The sequence below is a fragment of the Lepidochelys olivacea genome (assembly GCF_965140295.1).
Source record: "Lepidochelys olivacea isolate rLepOli2 genome assembly, chromosome: 7".
Taxonomy (NCBI): Eukaryota; Metazoa; Chordata; order Testudines; family Cheloniidae; genus Lepidochelys; species Lepidochelys olivacea.
This window is the reverse complement of record NC_140417.1, coordinates 61,786,275-61,807,168: the sequence shown is the minus strand read 5'-3', so window position 1 is coordinate 61,807,168 and position 20,894 is coordinate 61,786,275. Positions and strand designations below refer to the sequence as shown.

At 42.6% G+C, this 20,894-nt stretch overlaps 1 protein-coding gene across 5 annotated transcripts in view; it reads right to left on the bottom strand.

Annotated features, from left to right (window-relative positions):
* Window positions 1–20,894, bottom strand: part of ADK (adenosine kinase) — a 549,228-nt gene that overhangs the window by 511,215 nt on the left and 17,119 nt on the right. For 3 of the 5 annotated variants that reach the window (XM_084634813.1, XM_084634817.1, XM_084634815.1), the window contains exon 2: window positions 3,319–3,393. The exons of 1 other annotated variant lie outside the window; for it this stretch is intronic. In XM_084634813.1, the coding sequence (XP_084490939.1) occupies window positions 3,319–3,393 (75 nt within the window). Of the gene's footprint in view, window positions 1–3,318; window positions 3,394–17,246; window positions 17,389–20,894 lie in introns of those variants that run through there. One more of the 5 variants, XM_084634814.1, reaches the window with a different exon arrangement.

Sequence of the window (20,894 nt, the reverse complement as noted above, 5' to 3'; positions counted from 1 at the left end):
TGAATACGTACCCCTAGTGATGTCTGCTAAGTCGCTAATTAAAATTAGTTTAGCACAGTGGATGCAACTCAAAACAAAAGGTTACAATAAAAGCTTTACTAGTTAAGATACTCAGATCCTGGACCAAATCAAGTGATCCTAGGGTGTGTTTTTGGGATCCAGTAGCCTGTCTTTGGAATTATAGAGACAAAGGATTTTCTGTATCTAAGTCACCTTCAAAAAAGGAAGGGCCGCAACTTTTAGGCCAACCATAAATAAAAAGTTTCCCTTTTTTACTGAGCACTGTTGGTACGTTCTGCACACCATACAGAAAGAGGAAGACAGCTCCAGACACAAAATTACATTGGAAGCCAGGGGTGGGCAAACTACAGCTCCTCAGGGCTTCCCCCCGTTGTGCCACGGGCCCCGCGCCACTCTCAGAAGCAGCTGGCACCACGTCCCTGCAGCCCCTGTGGGAGGAGGGGCAGAGGGCTCTGTGCTTTGCCCTTGCCTCCAGGCACTGTGCCGTTCTCCCCCCCCCCCCCCGGCAGCTCCCATTGGCCGGGAACGGGGAACCGTGGCCAATGGGAGCTTCGGGGAGGTACCTGAGGGCGCAGCAAGGGCAGCGCTCTGAGCCCTGTGCCCCCCCCACCCCCAGGTGCCGCACAGGCACATGGTGCCAGACGTTCCCCGGAGTGGCGTGGGGCCGGGGCCGGCATGCAGGGAGCCTGCCCTGGCCCCGATGCATGCCACTACCACCCCAGAGCTGCTTTAGGTAAGCGGCGCCGGGCTGAAGCCTGAACCACTCCAGCACTCCGCATCCCCCCCCCGCACCCCAACCCCCTGCCCTGAGCCCCCTCATATACCCCACACCTCTCCTCTGCCCCAATCCCTTGCCCTGAGCCCCTTACTGCACACAGCACCCCCTCCCACACCCTGCACTCCCGCCCCTTGCCTCAGTCCTGAATACCATTTCCCCACCCAGATGTGGCCCTCGGGCCAAAAAGTTTGCCCACCCCTGTTGTAGACTGCTGGCTCATATCTCCAGCCAAGGAAGAATTAAAACCACACTTAGAGTCCATTTCAGGCCTTTTCTCAGAGATTCAAGCTTTATTTTTTCCTTCTGTATAAAACTGGTAACAAATTCCACATCTCAAGCCTGTCTCTTCCTTTGACTCAGGGACTTCCTGCTGGACCCTCCTCACTCCCGGCAGCTCTTCCCCAGTACTCTTACAGGCCACCTGCCTGAGAGTTACCATATTCCATGACCTGCCATAGGAGCCAACCTGCTTCCTCTAGCTTTCCCCACTGTCCCAGGATCTTCCCAGCTGGGCTTCTTGCTGCTTTTACAAATCAGCTGATCAGTCTCTGCTGGGAGGTAGCTTAAAAAGTCAGGGATAAGGCTGAATTCCAACTCCCCTTAAAGAGTCAGCCCCCCCGGGAGAACAAAATATCATTTGGATTAGATAGTAAATATTTTTAAATAGCATTGGTTGCATGAACTGATGAAGCCTTATCTGGCTCAAGATGACAAATATTTGGGTTGGGGATTGTGTTTACAAACTTATGACTTAATTTGGACATGAAACTGGTGTAATTATGAATGAAGAACAAAGAATAGCAAGGATTACCTGGGCCACCTAGTGAGAATCATGCTGGTGCCCATTAGTTTGCAACAACGGGGATGTAAATTCTAACACACCATCTCGACAAGCCCTAGATTCTCTTGCAACCTAATGAGCAGTTCAGTCAACTGCTTATAATAGTGTTGCTTTCCCAAAGCAAGCCCCAGTACAATGCTCTCCCATCACTTCACTGCTGTGGCATATATCCCAAAACAATTCTTAGGGTCTCAGTTTAATAAAGGGTTTAAAAAAATAAACCAAAAAAACCCAAAACATTTTCTGAATGGTTTTACAAGTATTACAATGGACACTTTATTGCTTGCACTAAACGAGAATGCAGCAAGTTTTATTTATTTAACATTTATAAGAGTTTCAGAAACCCTTTTAGGAGAATTCAAAAATTTCATACTTTGAGTGATTCACTTCCAATTCTATTGCAGTCTTATCTCTAAGTTATGTCATTCAGGCTCCTTATCAAACTTACCTTTAAATTATAAAAGCTTTAAATACATATTGTCATGTTTGTTTTCTATCATTAAGATGAATAATTTGTATTCATTTGCTCTGCTAAGATTAAAAACAAAAACAAGTATAAAAAAGACAGAAAAGTTTCATAGGAAAGCAAGAGAAATAGCAGTGAGTTAGATGAGGATAAGAAGTCAATGATAAAACTGTAATTGTTCTTTTTCTTCCTCTGATTCTGAGTCCAATACTTCCATTAACAACCGAGGGGAAAGAATGGATATAACACTGAATGTTAAACATATTTATACAGCATGAAGTCAAGAATAAATTGTGACTACTTGGAACGATACGACTAACCCATTCACTTCTCACTAAAAACGAAACAAAATAGAAGCGAGAAACAGCAGCAGCTGGAAGGAGCTGAATTTATGTGGAAGTATCCAGGGAGACAGCTTGGTGACTGGAGCACTATTAATAGCTGAAGCTTTCTAAGCCAGGCAATGGGAGAGCTGAAGTTGCACCTGCTACTTCACAGCACGAGAAAGCTTCATGCCACCAATGGGACAAAGGTGGTGTCACTAGTGGTAAAGTGGCAGGCCTGTTTGGAGAAGTTGTGTAAGCGCTGCAGAATCCGTCAAGAGGACAATCCATGAGATTAAACAGTTTCTGCTCTTAAGTAGCACATCAGAACTACATTAAATACCACAAGCCAGAAAATTAAAGAAACGGGCCAAACAAAAATCCATTAAAATATGAACTGGTTCCCAAAGAGAGGAGGAAAAAAATCCATGAAAATGCAATAGTGGACTATATCAGGGGTAACATATGAAGAAAGACAAATATTTGTTGTACATGTAGCTATCTGCTTAGGTAAATATGAAGAAATCAGAGGGGAGCAACAAGTGACGAAGTTTGGAAAATACAAAAACTTTAAGGTTAAGGGAAGAGAGGATGTACAGCCTATCTTAGATAACAGATAGTTACCATCAAATATGTAAATAGATGTGATAGAGGACACTGTAATTGTTCTCAGTCAGCAAGGGCTGAAATAAGCCGCACCATGGTGCTGGGAGAATCAACTCAATGATGCATTAGCCATCTCTTTTGGCATGAGACCGCAATACTAAAAAGGATAAAGTTAAGTACTTGCGTTAAGCAGGTGCTTAATTCCTTGTTGCTTTTCTAAAATTTCTAGAATTAATCATCAGCAATATTTAGGAAATTAATGTGAAAATATCTTTATACTTACTTGTCAAGGAAGTCCTTGTCCACTACCGCACATATATCAAGAAGAGGATTTCCCATTCCAAAAAGCACATTTTCACTACAAAAGAACCAAAGTTTTTCAAATGTAGTTTAATGTTTCTAGTCTAACATTATATTGCATTGACAAACAGATTAGGACAAAACTAATTTTGCCCAACCATGGGCTTCATGGTCAATTTGCCTGCAATCCAGACAGCACAGCTAATTTGAACAAAATGCAAACTTTTATTATCTCTCAGTGAATTGCGTACAATACAAAAGTCTCAAACATGCACATTCATTTAAGCAACCCTTCAATCAGAGAATGAGCAATGCATGCTATAATCTAGTTTCTAAGAGTTGCACTTGGGTTGCATTTGCAGGTCATATAAAGTGGCAATGGTGGACAAGATTGTAGAATTCCATGAGCCAGATTTTGTTGTTTATCTGAGCAGTCACAAATATAACCTTATAAAAGTAATTGTTAAAAGCAGTATTTAATTCTACACCACTCCTTAACTATCCTTACAAACAGTATTTGGATGAGCTATTGCCAGCAGGAGAGTGAGTTTATGTGTGTGTGTGTGTGTTCCCCCGGGGGACGGGGGGATGAGAAAGCCTAGATCTGTGCTGGAAATGACCCACCTTGATTACCATGCACATTGTAGGGAGAGTGGTCACTTTGGATAAGCTATTACCAGCAGGAGATTGAGTTTGTGTGTGTGGTTTTTGGAGGGAGGTGAGGGGGTGAGAGAACCTGGATTTGTGCAGGAAATGGCCCACCTTGATTATCATACACATTGTGAAGAGAATGGTCACTTTGGATGGGCTATTACCAGCAGGAGAGTGAGTTTGTGTGTGGGGGGGGGGGGGGTGAGAAAACCTGGATTTGTGCTGGAAATGGCCCAACTTGATGATCACTTTAGATAAGCTATTACCAGCAGGACAGTGGGGTGGGAGGGGGTATTGTTTCATGGTCTCTGTGTGTATATAATGTCTACTGCAGTTTCCACGGTATGCATCCGATGAAGTGAGCTGTAGCTCACGAAAGCTCATGCTCAAATAAATTGGTTAGTCTCTACGGTGCCACAAGTACTCCTTTTCTTTTTGCAAAGACAGACTAACACGGCTGTTACTCTGAAACCAAACAGTATTTGTTTACTGATAAAATCTTGACTTTTTTAATGCAGAAAAAAAATTACTAAACATGCAATGTATGATGCAAAGCAGCAAGTTACCAAAAGGCATTATCTAATGATCAAGTATTTTTATAATAATTTTTTAAAAATTAGCATATTCAGTCAGTTATCTTACATACTTCAGTGATACAGTAATAATTAAGAACTAGATAACACATGACAGAGGCAAATGGTAGTGAATGCAGCTGTTCCAACTAGACTTTCTAATACTAGATTCAAATCCATCACATTCCCGACCAAGCCAACACCTGCTGGCTCCAACTGGCAGGTTAAACACCCATAGCATCTGGCGACTGAAATCATTTCTGAAAATTTAACAAAGAAGCCATCAAATATACACCTTCTTCCCCATCAACTGCTCATTTTTCAAGGATTTTCATTAGGCCAATATTCTCCAAAGCACTACCACAGGATTTCAGCCTTAAAATCTTAATGCTCAAACAAAGCCAGGCAACAAAGTAACTTAATGTGGCTGTCTTTAGCTTTCAGACCCTTCTTCAACTCTGCGTTAGGTCACAAGTGAAGGAGTTTCCATGGCATTTTGACAGGTCGTCAGATATTAGGACCCTGCATGGAGGTATAGCTGTTCTGCCTGCACCGCTTCCCCAGCTCCCATTGGCTGGAAATGGCAAACCGCGGCCACTAAGAGCTGAGGGTCTCCGTGCCTGCGGACACTCCAGGTAAATGAAACATCCCGGCCTGCTAGCAGCTTACCCTGAGGGGCCGGGAGCCAAAGTTTGCCGACCCCTGATCTACAATAACAATGTATTAGATATTCAATTCAATAGAGCTTAAAATCGTCAAATTTTGGTGTAGACCCGTTGACAAGCCAACCCCTGCTTTTTGATGCTTCACTTTTTTACCAAAAAAATTTGGCTTATGAATGAGTATATACGGCAGCTATATTGGCAAAGCCTTCCCAGTTTTGATCTGGCTTTGCTCTCCACCTGCTCCAGCAATTCTATTACCTCCCACTCTCTTGGCCTTGTCCTCACACTCCTTAACACGTCTCTCCCTGCTCTGGAGCTCTCCTAATACAAGCTTTACACCTTTTGCTATCCTCAAAAAAAGCCAACCCTGGTCCCCAAATACTTCTCCAACTGCTCCATATCCCTTCAGCTACAAACTCTTGAATGTGTTGTCTACAATCATTGTAAGTGGTTATTTGTATTACAGTAGCACCAAAAGGATCCCACCAAAATGGAGCCCCCATTGCAATAAGTGCTGTACAACCACATGGTCCTGACACCAAAGACATTACAGTTCAAGGACACAAGACGAGAAGGGGTGGGAGGGGAAACATAGGCAGAGAGAAGTGACTTGCACAAAGTCACACAGCAGAGCTGGAAGAGAACCTAAAACACCTCTCAGTCCAGTGCCCCATTCAGTGGGCCACACTATCTTGGTTTATGAATATACATGTTTAAATATAGAATTTTTCAAATGATGACAAATGTTGTGTTTTTAATAGGACCCAAGATTAAGTATGTTGTGCTGTGAAGTATATTTGTCCTTGGCTATATACAAAAAAGCCTGGATGGTGGGTATAATACCTGATATTCCTGTTTAGGTCAAGGTACTTTCAATTATAAAATACTTCTCCCAGTTTCTCTTTCACCTCCACCCTGGATCCCCTCCAATCCATGTTCGGTCCTCCTATTCTATGAAGCTGCTCTTTCACCAAGATCTATATTGACCCTCACCTGGCCAAATTTCAGGGCTCATCCTACTCCTCATCTTCTGCTTCTTGACATTTTATTCAACTGAGGCTTCTGCAACAACAACATCCTCTCTTATTTCTCCTCCTCCTTCTTTAGCAGCCCTTTCAGTAGATCCTCCTCCTCATATACCATCCATGGAGGTCCCATAAGTCTCTTACTTTTCACCCTTCCACTCTTCTTTTTACACCCTTTCTTTGGGAGATCCTAGCTACTCTCACAGCTGCATTCACCATCTCGACCTCAATTACTCAAATCTACCTTTTCACTCCTGACTTATCAGGAAAGTGCTGATATATGGGTTTGGCTGGATGAAGACATCTCTTGGGTCTCTTGCCATCAACTCAAGCTTAACTCTCCTCTTTCACCATTACCACCAGCATCCTCCCTTTCACTCCAGCCCATAAACTAGGAATCATGACTATTCTCCATTGCCTCACACATCCAGTTGCTATTCAAGTCTTACCATGTCCTCTTCCAAAGCATTACCAAGAGGCTACAGTTAAAAACTCATCCAGGCGCTAACATTTCCCATCTTAAACTCTGGGGCTACGAAATTATATTATTTAACATGGTCAATTACCACCTTGACTATGTATTTGCCCCTGACAATTTACTCCCCCTTTCCAGTTTTTTTTCCTTGTAATCTGTACAAGAAATAAATAGACCGTGGTTTCCTGTACTACATTTTGAGTAAATCTATTGGAAATCAGCAATAAGTCACAGCGGAAGCACCCAGTACTGGAATAGATATGCACTACCACGTTTTCCTAGTATACAGGTATCAAATTTCTGCATGCATCACCCTTGCCCACTACCAAAGGCCATAAGCTTATCATAGAATCATAGACTATCAGGGTTGGAAGGGACCTCAGGAGGTCATCTAATCCAACCCCCTGCTTGAAGCAGGACCAATCCCCAATTTTTGCCCCGATCCCTAAATGGCCCCCTCAAGGATTGAACTCACAACCCTGGGTTTAGCAGGCCAATGCTCAAACCACTGAGCTAACCCTCCCCCCTTATATCTTTAAGCATCAAATTCACACAAACGAATTTACCAAGATAGAGCTAAAGTTCTGCTAGAAGTTGGCCCAATATAAAGTTAAATTAGAATTTGGGTAATTCATAACCCTAAGCAAGCAAAAACCAAATGAGAATTGCTGATTTTTTAGCTGACTGATAAACTGAAAAACTTCTATTTCAAGTTTCTCACTTTCTTTTATGACAGCTTAATCATAAAATAGAAGTTTTATAGTATGTTTCAGTAAATATGGCAGTTAATAGCCAAGAATGTTCAATTTACCAAAAACACTAAGAATACAAAATAAAATATGGAGTCACGGAGTCACCGGGCGATGCTCTGGAACTACTCTGTACGAAGCCAGTCAGGACTCTGCGGAAACATGCCTCCTCTCTGTGAGCAGACTGTCTCCAGGGTAAGAAGCTTACACAACTTTGGCATTCCTGGGGCTGACCTCAGAGCATTCAGCATCCCCGTTTACACCATGTGCTTCCCACAGCGAGTCCGCACCGGTGGGGCTCCTGGGGAAGCCAAAGGGCCCTGCACTCCAGCTCCGCAGTCAGATGTGACTCTCAGTCAGCCAGTAAAACAGAAGGTTTATTAGATGACAGAAACATGGTCTAAAACAGAGCCTGTAGGTACAGAGAACAGGACCCCTCAGTCAGGTCTACCTTGAGGGGCAGGGAGCTCAGAGCCCCATCTGCGCCTCCCTCCATTTCCCCAGCCAGCTCCAAACTGAAAACTCTCCTGCCCCTCCTCTTGCCTTTGTCTCTTTCCTAGGCCAGGAGACCACCTGATCTCTGTTCTCTGGCACCTTTGCAGAGGAGGAGCCCAGGCCATCAGCTGCCAGGAGACAGGGTGTCTGCCATTCTCTGTGCAGACACCATCACGCTGGCCCTCTGGGGCTCTGCAACAATCACACACCCTTATCCCACGACCTAGATACTTAAGAAATGCCTAGGGAAACTGAGGCACCCACACAGTATTCAGAGAAAACATTGAGAACATTCTCACTTCATCACAGGTTGTGACCAACTAGAAACTGACAATTTACAGTAAGGGGAACTAAGAATCACTGAGTATTTTGTGTGTGAGTGAAACAGTTAGATCTTTAGAATATTACAGGACTAAATCCTCGTTTCAAAAATAATTTTGCAGACTAGATCTTAATATTCATAGATTCCAAGACCAGATGGGACCACTGTGATCATCTTCTCTGACTCTTGTATAACACAGGCCATAGAACTTTCCCAACATAATTCCTTGAGCATATCTTTTAGAAAAATATCCAGTCTTGATTTAATAATTCCAGTGATGGAGAATCCACCATGACCTCTGGTAAACTGTTCTAATGGTTAATTGCCATCACTGTTAAAAATGTATGCTTTATTTGCAATTGGAACTTGTTTACCTTCAACTTCCAGCCACTGGAGCCCATTATTAAATATTTGTTTCACATGTAGGTACTTAAACTGTAATCAAATATCTTCTCTTTGTTAAAGCTAAATAGTCAGACTCAAGGAGCTCAATCACTATAAAGCATGCTTTCCAATTCTTTAATCATCCTCAATAGCTTTTCTGTGAGCCCTCTCCAGTTTATCAACATCCTTTTTAAAATGTGCACACCACAACTGGACACAATATTCCAGCAGCAGTCACACCAGTGCCAAATTCAGAGGTAAAATTCCCTTTTATGCATTGCAGGATCACATTACCCCTTTTGCAAAAAGAAAAGGAGTACTTGTGGCACCTTAGAGACTAACCAATTTATTTGAGCATAAGCTTTCGTGAGCTACAGCTCACTTACTCTGAAACCTGTCATTACCTCTTTTGGCCACAGCATCACACTGGGAGCTCATGTTCAGCTGATTATCCACAACAACCTCCACATCTTTTTACCAGGATAGAGTCCCCCATAGTGCAAGTATGACCTACATTCTTTGTTCCTACATGTATACATTTAGCCATATTGTAACACATATTGTTTGCCTGAGCTCAGCTTACCTAGTGATCCCAATCGCTCTGTCTGAGTGTCTTATCCTCTCTGTTATTTACCACTCCCCCAATTTGAGTATCATCTGCAAATTTTATCAGTGATGATTTTGTTTTCTTCCAGGTCTTTGGTATTTCACCACTTTTTGAGCCACAATATTTTTAATATCCATATTTATTTTATAGTCTGAGGATTTGTTTATTGTAGAAGGCTAGATATAGTAAAGACTTTAAAAAGTAGGGGTTTCTTTGTGTTAAATCAATGATTAATCTGAATTTATACAAACGGTGGAGAAAAGCCATAATATTTGAAAGTGTTGAATATGAGTTTGCCCAAGATTCCATATGCCTACATTTATTGTCCACTCAGCTGCTACTTATATGCTGTAGAGAAAGGTATAACAATCATACAGTATCTGCGTGATGCACTTTGGGATCCCTGAAGACGAAATGCACGATACGTGCTATTTCCAGTTAACATCTCAATCAAAACTGAAGTATGAACAGACAAGTGTCAGTGTTGTATATGGGATATTAACAACCGCACATAAAATGCCAAAAAAAATTTTAAAAAAGTCTCAATGCAATGCAATTAAACCTACTAGTTTCTCTCCGCCTCATGGTCCAAGGGCTTCTCTACACAGCCCCACAGTACTGCACTACCACTCCCCTGTGTGGGCGCTGCTGATGCAAACTAAAAAGTATCGTGTTCACAAAGTCCTCTTTCAAATACAGGTGATATTTGGGAAAATATTCCACAGTGTGCCCCTCACTACCACAAGCTGTTTGATGGTAACATCATGGGAAATTCTTCAATAACTGCAAGTCACCATTGGACTTGCTGACATAAGCATTAATGAAGATAAGAGAAACTAAGAGGACAGGCTATGAAAAGATGGGAATACCAACATTTATGCAGTGTGGATATCCAGATCAGGAAAAAGGGGTTGGAACCCTCATGCATATAAGAGTAATACAAAATAAAAGTATGAAAAAGGAAGGAGGAATTCATAAGGAGGCCTTCCACAAATGACGACCTGTTGAGTGATACTGGCATCTCCAAGGGGACTACAGAGATGAAAGTATGAAATCATTGATGCTAGTGTGACAAGGCACCTCCTTCGTCTCACCAGACTTTCCACATCCCCCCTCTAGTGATGGCAGGCCTGAGGTAAACCAGCCCCACTCTGGGCAGTGTTGGCCTTCCCCCTTCTGTGCTCCTTTGGTTGTGTTTTCAGGGTAGGCCCCAGGGTCAGCCTGATGGGTGATTTTTCACCAGACAAAAAGGAAACTGTATCAAAACACAAAAACAGAAGGGAATACCTTTCCCTGCTTCCTCACTGGGGCAGGGAGTCGCCCTGTTTCTTGCCCTGGGGTGTCAGTCCTTCCCCTAGCAGGCACTCAGATTTGGCTGTTCCCCTGTGGGAAGGAGTACAGGCTCTCAGCCTGAAAAAGCTTGTTTCCCTGCTGCCACTAGCCTTGCAGTAGCTTGTCTCTCTCTCTCCCTCTTTGCTCTCTCCAGAGGAGGAGTTGATAAAGGCCTCAGGAAACCCTTAATTGGATTCAGGGGTCTCTAACTTACACAAGATAAACGCGGTTTTTCCTACAAGCTGAGAAGAAGTTAACATCCTAGGCCTAACATATCAGCCTTCCAGGACCCTCTTGCAGCTGTCCAGCCTGACTGTAACACTAGATATCTTAAAGACAGGTTTCAGAGTAGCAGCAGTATTAGTCTGTATCTGCAAAAAGAAAAGGAGGACTTGTGACACCTTAGAGACTAACAAATTTATTTGAGCACAAGCTTTCGTGAGCTAAGCTCACTTCATCGGATGCATTCAGATGAAGTGAGCTGTAGCTCATGAAAGCTTGTGCTCAAATAAATTTGTTAGTCTCTAAGGTGCCAAAAGTCCTCCTTTTCTTTTTGTAGATATCTTAAAGGTTGTCTCTCGCTATGTATATTTCAATAGTTGTGGCTCTGCTCATCTGCTTAATGAAGCTGTTAATAAAGGGATTACTGTAGTCATTGCTATTTTTCCTTGTGTGCTCCTAGAGTCTCCAAATGTAACGATATTTCTAAGGGTATGTCTACACTTGCCATTTAAAGAGGAAGAAGTCCCTTTTTTGCGCAAAAACCATGGGAGCATCTACACTTGCCAATGACAGAAGTTTCACCGCAAAAAGAAAACCACCTCCACAAGAGGCGTACAGCTCTTATCAATGATGTGCAAGTGAAGACACATTCTTCCTGTTTACAGAGCTTTTAGCCTCCAGAGGATATCCCACAGTGCCTAGATGACCACTCTGGCCAGCAGGTCTGCTGCTCTGATGCCAGGTAAACTGACATCCACCCGACCCCCTGGGAACTTTGAAACTCCCCTTCCTGTTTTCTTGGCAAATGCTCACTTATCTGGCCAGGTGACAATGCCTGCTCCACAGAGCAAACAATCCCCTGCTTGGAGCAATGCTGAGCTACTGGAGCTGATCAGTGTTTGGGGAGAGGATGCTGTGTAGGGACCCAGGATGCTCCACGATCACCTCCCCCTTCCCACAAGACCTATCGTCAAAATGGAGAGAACTGCACTGTGGGATAGCTGCCCTCAGTGCGCTGTTCTCATCTGCGATGGAAGTGCTTTCACTGGTTCACTATCACCAGTGAAACTGACAACGCAAAAACTCCTCAAGTGTAGACATAGCCTAATAGTTGTTCCGACCTTGCTAATTCTGATACTGTAGCCTTTAGGGAGTGCAAACCTTTGGCATAGGTTACTAAGGTTTAATGCCATTGGTAATATCAACCCATCAATATTATAAAGGCTACATTGCCATGGGCACACCTAACATGACACTTAAAAAAAAAAAGGTAACTGACACCAGCAAGAGTAGGTTCAGCATTTGGAACCAACACTGTTTCTACTGTCTTCAATTTAGGTGTTCCATAAAGAGGCAATTACAACAGAACAGCATTTGGCACTTCATTTTCAAATACCACATGAGACTTTGCATATCTTATCCGTTAGCATCCAGAGCGGTCTGCTGAGAACTACATAAGGAGCAAAGACAGAAACACGTGAACTGTTTAGATACAACTGCTCCTCAAACAGTAACATTAGTATCTTAAATCTAACCTGAGTCAGGGCATGTCTTCACTGGCAATGTTAAAGCGCTGCCACGGCAGTGCTTTAATGTGGCTTGTGTAGTCTTGGCACAGCTTAAAATGGAGCTCTTAAAAATGTACAAGCAATGTAATTACAGTAGTTTATGATCGTTGACATAACTTAAGTCGCCTTAACTCTGTAGTGTAGACATGGCCTATGTAAAACAAGACAAGATTCTGTAGGCCATATTGTACAGATATAAAATGAAAGCCATATTTACATGCTTGAAATTACTAGTGACGTCAGACAACAGTTAAATCTGGACAGTGTAAAGAAACGCATTAAACTCTGACCAGTGTTATTACCACCACCTTAAAAGCAGTAAAAAACTCTTTAACATAACACATATCCTGTTTAGTTTTTGCTTTTTAGTCATGTTGGACAGCAAAACTGGACTGGTCAATTTCACATCTTGGTTATCAATTATTTACACTCAAGGAGGAAAAGTTAAAGGTTGGATAAGATACGAAATAGAAGGTGCAGACTGGTGAATCAAGGATGAGTGTGTTCTACAATTTTTCTTCTTTTGAAGTCTAAATATTGACTTAGAATAATCTTGTTTAATTTATTTAACCGTCTTTACTGTTCCCCTTCATTGAGTCCATCTGGGCTTGTCAGACCACAGACAGAGGTCCATCCCTCCCATACAATAGGAAATGCATCTCTGACCGTTACAAGTATCACAATACAATCATTAAAAAAAAAAAAAAAAAAAAAAAAGCCCTTGCCACAGAAAATGCTTTTTACACCCAAAAGAAATAAAATAAATAAATAAATAAAGCCAAGATCACAAAAATACCAGTGGCTTACTTTCCAGAAGACACAGACATTGGTAAGGAGGGAATATGGACATGCACATGTGCGCGTGTGCATGCACACACTCACATACATACACACAAAAAACAAAAAGTATCAAATTGTCCATAGTAAAGACCAAGGCATTTTATTGACTTTGCAATTACTACAGAACCTAGTGAAAATAACTGGTAGTCACAAGCTTTTAAGTTATGTACATTATTAAATATAAGCCATGTTCTGCTAACCATGTTGGGGGGGTAGGTTTGTTCACTAGAGAGATTAAATTTCCACAAATAGCCAATGATCTTTCCGAAATGTTTTGGATATTACTCTCTCATTATCACAATTAACAGGAGTAATGAGGTGCAGCCAACATACCAAAAAACAAAACAAAAAAAAACCCCTCTCTTTTGCTTCTGAATTGACTTCCACTTCAAGTCATTTTTATAAATGTCAAACTAATCTTAACCGACCGTACTTTGCAAATATGCGTTTAATCTTTTTATGCAATCTTGAGTACATAATATTACTTGTTTTCAAAATTAGATAAATATTTCTTCTTTCTATGCAACTCCAAAATTGGTAACCCGACACTAGTAGCACTGATTTTAATCAAAGTATTTCATCTTCTCACACATCTATCTGCACTTTAGCACAACAGCAGTGTGAAAGAGTGACATCAAAACAGGAATGGAAGTGTATCAGTGTCCAATAACATACGGGGGGAAAAAAACTTCAGTCTTTTTGCTTAAAAAATATTTGAAAAATACACACTGGATTATTTTTGCAGCAGTTATGACATTTGGAAACGTCAAATCCAAGCAGCGATCTGCATTGCTCATTAGCAACCAGTAGAACCTCAGAGTTACAAACTAACCAGTCAACCACACACCTCATTTGGAACCCGAAGTATGCAATCAGACAGAAGCAGAGACTCCCTTCCCCCCCGCCCCAAAAAGGCAAATACAGTACTGTGTTAAACATAAAGTACTAAAAAAGGGAAAGCAGCATTTTTCTTCTGCATAGTAAAGTTTCAAAGCTCTATTAAGTCAATGTTCAGTTGTAAACTTTTGAAAGAACCATAACATTTTGTTCAGAGATACAAACGTTTCAGAGTTACGAACAACCTCAATTCCCAAGGTGTTTGGCAATTCTGAGGTTCTACTGACCTACACTGTCTAGACAATAGCAGCAAATAACTTATTTTACTATTAATTGATCGTTGTATTTTATAAGTCTACAAAAACAGCTTTGCTGGTCATTGTAAAGTATGTATAAGATCAGAAGTTGTATAAGATCGGAAGTTTCCCTCGGTAGATGGACACTCACTTTTCAGTGACCAGATTACTTTTCTTGTAAAGCTATGTTTGCACTGTTGTTGTAGCCATGTTAGTTTCAGGATATCAGAGAGAGCCAAAGTGGGTGTGGTAATATCTTTTATAGAACCAAATTATCTTAGTGAAAGAGACAAGCTTCTGAGCTCCACAGAACAGACCCAAAGAAGAGCTCCACAGAGCTCTAAAGCTTCTCTTTCCCTCCCCCTTCTGCCCCCAAGAGAAGTTGGTCCAATAAAAGTATTACTTCACCACCTTCTCTCTCCCAAAAATAAAAATGTCCAAATACTTACAACATGGTTTGGCCTGTTCCTGTGTGGAGCTCAAGTTATACTACAAGTTTGCTACTAAACCATGCTATACACCCAGTCTTAAATTTATGAAGAGATAGCATATTTCATGAAAAAAACACTGGCGTTTAACATTTCTATAACACTTATGTAAGACCCGTTCTCAAAAGCAAATCCAAACAAGCCACTATATAGAGACAGACTTGTACACTGTTCAGTTAGGACAGGGTTTCAAGATGTAATAAAACAGCTATGCATATTCATTCACAGAAACCCTTTTAAAATCTTGCTAGCAACAACACTGCTGAAAGCTTTTGACCAGTACAGTTCTGTTCACAGCCCAATTACTTCTACAACACAAAGATCATTTATCCTTCACTGTAATTAATCTGAGACCAGAGGCACTTCAGTGCTAGTTAGGGGTGCTGGAACAATTTGTATAGTGGGGGTGCTGAGAGCCATTGAACCAAACTATAAACCCTGTATATGATGGAAACCACTTCAAGTGGGGGTGCAGCAGCACCCCCAGCACAGTAGTTCCAGCACCTATGGTGCTAGTACTCCATAGGTCTATAAAGTTTAAAGGTCATTTCAATTACATCTCTATTAAGTAAAGCACTTAAGCCTAACTTTAAGCATGCAAGTAGCCCCACTGAAATCAAAGGGCTATTCATATGCTTTGCTGAATTGGGGCTTTAAAGAAATGAAGTTAACATTTGGCTAACACATTGCATATTTACACACAGGGTTAATGCAGTATCTTCAATACACATTTCACAATCCTCTGAAAGACGTAATTTATTTTAGATTCCAAGCACTTTAAAGCCAAGGCCTGTAGGAACTAGGTCTGTCATACTAATGAACACTGTTCTACCACTACTGAGATTTTAAGGCAGTTGCATTAGCTCAGCATAACCTGGCAGCTGCATAGCATCATGTTGTGGAAGAGTCACTGGTCTCTACTCCTTAACTGGAGACAAGGTGGCATCTGATATACTGCATGGGGGGAGGGAATGGGAGAGGCAACTTGAAATGATAATTAAACTCAGCAACTTTAGACAGCTCTTCAGGAACTACTGGACTGATCAGTATGTATATAAATATATATGATAAAGGTCACCAGTTCACTTGATAGTACAAGTCCATTTAAGAGAGGAGGGTCTTTAAGAAAAAACTAATTATACAAAAAAAGAATTCACACTACTGCATGTTAAGCTATAAATTTTAAATCTAGTCACTGTAATCATTACCCATCTGTGACCCTGGCATAATAAATGTGTTGAGGGTCTTAAATTTTATCCTCCTCAGCATTTGGGATTGATCTAAACTGAGCTTAAAAATGTAGCAAATATTAAAACTGGATCATAATGTTCATCTATTATTGCAAGATTATGCAAGTTACTGCCATATTACTGTAGTTGCTCTTTCCCCACAATTAAATGTGTAGCATAGAGAGGAAAAAGGCTTAGCTCCAAACCAAACTTTAGAATGGATAGTCCTGCCAACATTATTCACCAAGAACGATTTTAGAACTGTCACAAATATATGCATCTACTTCTCGTCCTTCATCAATTTCACATTGCCCCACATTTGCCCCACATTACAGCAGTTCGATAGTCCATCACTTTAAAGTCAACATACTCCCAAATGATTTTCCTGGAAATGCTTATCATGGCAGGCCAATGACAGACAGATCCCTCCACACATCCTAATTTGAGACTTGCATTTCAACCCAGATGCCCTCATGCCTCCTACGTTAGTGCAACACATTATTAAACACTGCGAAGATTTAGAGCAATTTCAGACTAAAAACCACTTTACTTTGCCAGCTAGTGTCCAAGAGAAAAAGAGCAAGAGGATGTAAAGAGGCAGGTAATTCGCTTTCATATTGGACAGGCTTTTAATTTTGTTTCAACCAAACCCTGTTAAACCATAGGTGGGAGTGTAATAGACAAGGGAGCAGCTCAGGGCAGGGTACTTGTCTGTAAACCATCCAGTACGCTCATGGGGCCACATAAATAATAAGCATCCATAATATTGTATATTTTTTGCAACGTACAGATAATTGCCATCTGATTTAAAGATAGCACTTACATAGTTAAAGTTGCAGGGAAGGGGTCCCAGTGGGACGGATGTCAAACACCAAATGAACTGGTTATGGAGGGGGCGGAGGGGGGGGGGGAAAAGGGTGGTGAAACAGCACAGTTCCCACCCAGAACCCGAGGAAAAGGGAGGGGAGGGAAGAGAAAGGAATGGGGAAACGGAGCCACCCCAAGCCCACGACCCATCGGAGAAGGCAATAAAACTAAGCCATCCCAAGTCTAGGCAGAGGTAGTAAGTCAATGCACTGCTCAGACAGCAACCCGTTGCCTTAGGGGACGCGCTAGGGGGGCAAGCCACAGCAGCATCAACGTCTATGCGCTACCTGAGAACTGGCATGGTTCCCTCCGCACCCTCCTGGAAGAAGGTGTCCCCACTCGCAGCAGCGGCCGTACACAACACCCCCGCAGCAGCACCGCAGCCGCCGCTCAGCTCCTCTCCTCAGCTCCCTCTACCTCCCCTGAGCAGCCCGGCCGCTCACCCTGCCGGTAGCCCCGCCCCACACACACACACACACACACACACACACGCGCGCACCGCGATCGGCTAACACCCAGCTGCTGGGCGTCGCCCCTGCGAGAAGAAGAGACTGAGGCGAGGGGGAGCGAGAGTCGCGAAGCGGCCGCAGGCAAGTGGAGGGCTCGCGCCTTGGCTCCCTGAGGCGCACGAGACCAGGCAGTTACAGGACCTGGAATGCCATGCTCGCTCCCTCTATCCGCCATCTTTCCTGTGGGCACACACACCCTCACGTAATCTGTCACCCAACTTTAAAACCCACACCCAGTGCACCATGTTAAATGGGTTGTTTTACAACGATCTTTCTGCCCATATTAAAGATGGCCACAAAGTGTTTGAAGGGGACCCTCACAATTACTGTGCCTCACTACACTCTCTGAGCCTGATCATCTTCCCTCAGGGGGCTGCTCTACTGCATGTACAAACAAACTGCTGTGGTGGGGAAGGTATAGCAGTAGCTGCACCTGTGTGCATTGTTGAGGTCCTGCCCTTACTTCCAAAAGCTATTTATGCCCCACAGAATTGCCAAGTCTGGGTGTTCCATAATCATGAGGCAGGTCCCTCCCACTACTCATCAGTGTGGCCTTAACATAATCAGATGGATTTTTTTTTCTTTTCCCCAGTACAGATTGGGTTATTTTAATTTAGTTGCTGGGTTTTGAGCCTTTAAGATGCACTTAGGTCACAGTGTCCAGCTTTCCTCTGCAATGGTGACCACAAGAGACATTCATTTCTTTCAGCAACAAGCAGGTAATCAAGAAGTGAAACATCCAAGCAATTTCAGAATCTGGGGCTTGAAGAAACTACACCAAATACTGTCGGAGTTAGCAAGACTGATTTCCCGCTCCAGAGCCATCCCTTGGGTATGGCGAATCAGCGCAACCGCCCTGGGCCCTGTGCTTTGGGGGTTCCCGCACTTCGATAAAATCGTGAGGAGGCGGGCAGGGAGGTGAGGTGGGAGGGCAAGTAGGTGAACAGGCAAACAGGGAGGCAAGCGGCAGGGAGGTGAGGAGGCAGGTGGGAGGGTTGACAGCAAGGAGAAGAGCGACAGGTGGAGGGGCAACGAGGAGCCCCCCTACCAGAACCTCCCCCTTCTCCCAGTGCCTCCTGCCCACCAGCAGGCCCCACCCATCAGCACCTCCCCCTCCCTCTCAGCACCTACCACACCGCAGATCAGATGTTTTGCAGAGTCAGGAGGTGCTAGAGGGGAGGGGAGCGAGGGCACAGCACACTCAGGGGAGGGAGCAGAACTGTGCAGGGAAAAGCCAGGGCGGGGCCTTGGAGGAAGGGATGTAGTGGGGGGAGGGCCTGGGTGGAGCACCCCAAAGCAGATTAGAATCTTGGAGCCTATGCCCCGGGCCCCGCACCCTTCTAGGGACAGCCCTGCCCACCCCCACTCAAATTCAGAGCTGGAGGTATTTTAGTCACCTCTTGCTGAGGTGATTAGCGTTCTCCCCTAAGATGAAACTAATGGCCACACGATTACCCACCCCTTCACAACCACCCTGGAGGTGGTGGCTACTTGCAACCCTGTTTGACCCCTGGGAAGTTGGGGCCCTGCACACGTTAAGGTTGACACCACCTTGGGGGATACAAAAGAGTGGCCTTAGCCATCTAAAATGACTTGTGCCCCTCATCACACATGGGATGAGCCTAGACAAGTGCTTTTTCAGTAGTAAAAGGCATTAACAGCCCCAGAATTTATTGTTCTTCTCTCCCCTCCGTTATCTACCTCTCAAATTGTTCCTTATTTTACAGGTAAGAGTGCTCATAACCTACATAGATTTGGCATTTGTTTATTGTGTGAAGTTACTGCTACCAGAAATACTGAGTCATGAACACTGATGTCACACACGTTATTTATGCCAAAAAATGTCCTTAGTATTTCTGCAGTACTTTCTAACTAAGAGTGACAAAATCATTTCTCCTCAACCTACCTCCCTCAAACAGGGAGAGTAATTCAGACTGCCCACTGCCCTTTTAGAATTTTAAATGACTGTGTGCATATTTGCATTTGCAACTTCTAAAATTACCTCCGCTGGGGAGAAGTTCATATTTCTTATTCCAATCATAAATGCTATAACATTTATCTGCCAATAATTCTGTATTAGAGAACTACAAAATGTTGTGTTCTAACTTTCCATTGCAGTTCTACCAGCACTGCTTTTCTGACAACAATTTTATGGACCACATGTTGTACTAATAAAAGGAAATCTGTACAACTAGTTGAGTTTTCATCAAATTGCAGACAGTAGTCTACACTATTTTTATCATTCTGCTCTTCCCTTTAGAAGTCAAAGGGCCAAATCCTTGAGCCCACTTTATGCCTCTGACTACGCAAGGCAGCCAGAAAGCCAGCCACTGGGGGGGGGGGGGGCGGGTGTTCCCTTGTGTAAACAGAATCCTGAGGTGGCTTACAGCTACCTTCACACCTCCAGGCATAGGAGCCAGTTAAAGTCTCCCATCCCATCTAAAATAGCTGAGAGGTAGTTTCATACAGATTTATAAATTTAATTTATCTATTCATAGTTACCCTCTCTATCATATAAAGTGTGGATTACTTCAAATAGAATTTTTTTCTGTTTAGAATTGCAACAATTCTGTGTTTTCCTTCTTACAAAAGGCAAAATGCATCTCTCTAATTCATCTTTTTTAGTTTTGATGGCTCTTTATGAAGAGATGAGTTGTTTATATACATCTTAGGTACAACTTTTGAAAGTTAGTTCAGTATCTATTACACACCAAGAAATACTTTGTGTGGATTGGTTTCAGAGTGGTAGCCGTGTTAACAAAAAAAACGAGGAGTACTTGTGGCACCTTAGAGACTAACAAATTAATTTGGGCATAAGCTTTCGTGGGCTAAAACCCACTTTATCGGATGCACGAAAGCTTATGCCCAAATAAATCTATTAGTCTCTAAGGTGCCATAAGTACTCCTTGATTTTTTTATGTGGATTATTATTCAGGAATAGGAGAGCGACTGAAACCAAAGTGTGCTTTATTTCTTTAATTACAGTATCTGATAGCAGTTAAGATACCACAGTGAGGTGAATGATATTTTATCAAGCTGAGTGATTGCCAAAGAAGAGAGGAAGAGAGAAAAAGAAGAGGGAAAGAATAGAAAAAAAAGAAAGTGCATCCTTTACATATTTCTTAGGTATACTCAATAAAGGGGAGAGGAATGGAGAGAGGGTCACCTGCCTCTCTTCCTTTCTTTCAAGGATAAATTGAATAGTCATCGCTCTCAACTAGAATTGTGTGAACAATAGGGGTTTTTTTTTTTGGTTCGCTAACACTTTAAAAAAAAAAAACAACCAGTTTGAGGTTAACGGAAACATTGTTTGATGAAAAATGAAAAAGCTTTGATTTGACTGAGCCTTTTTAAAATAAAAACAAAGGAAATTAGTACTGAAACAAAGATATTTCAAAAATGTGAAAGTCTTGCCAAATCTGTATT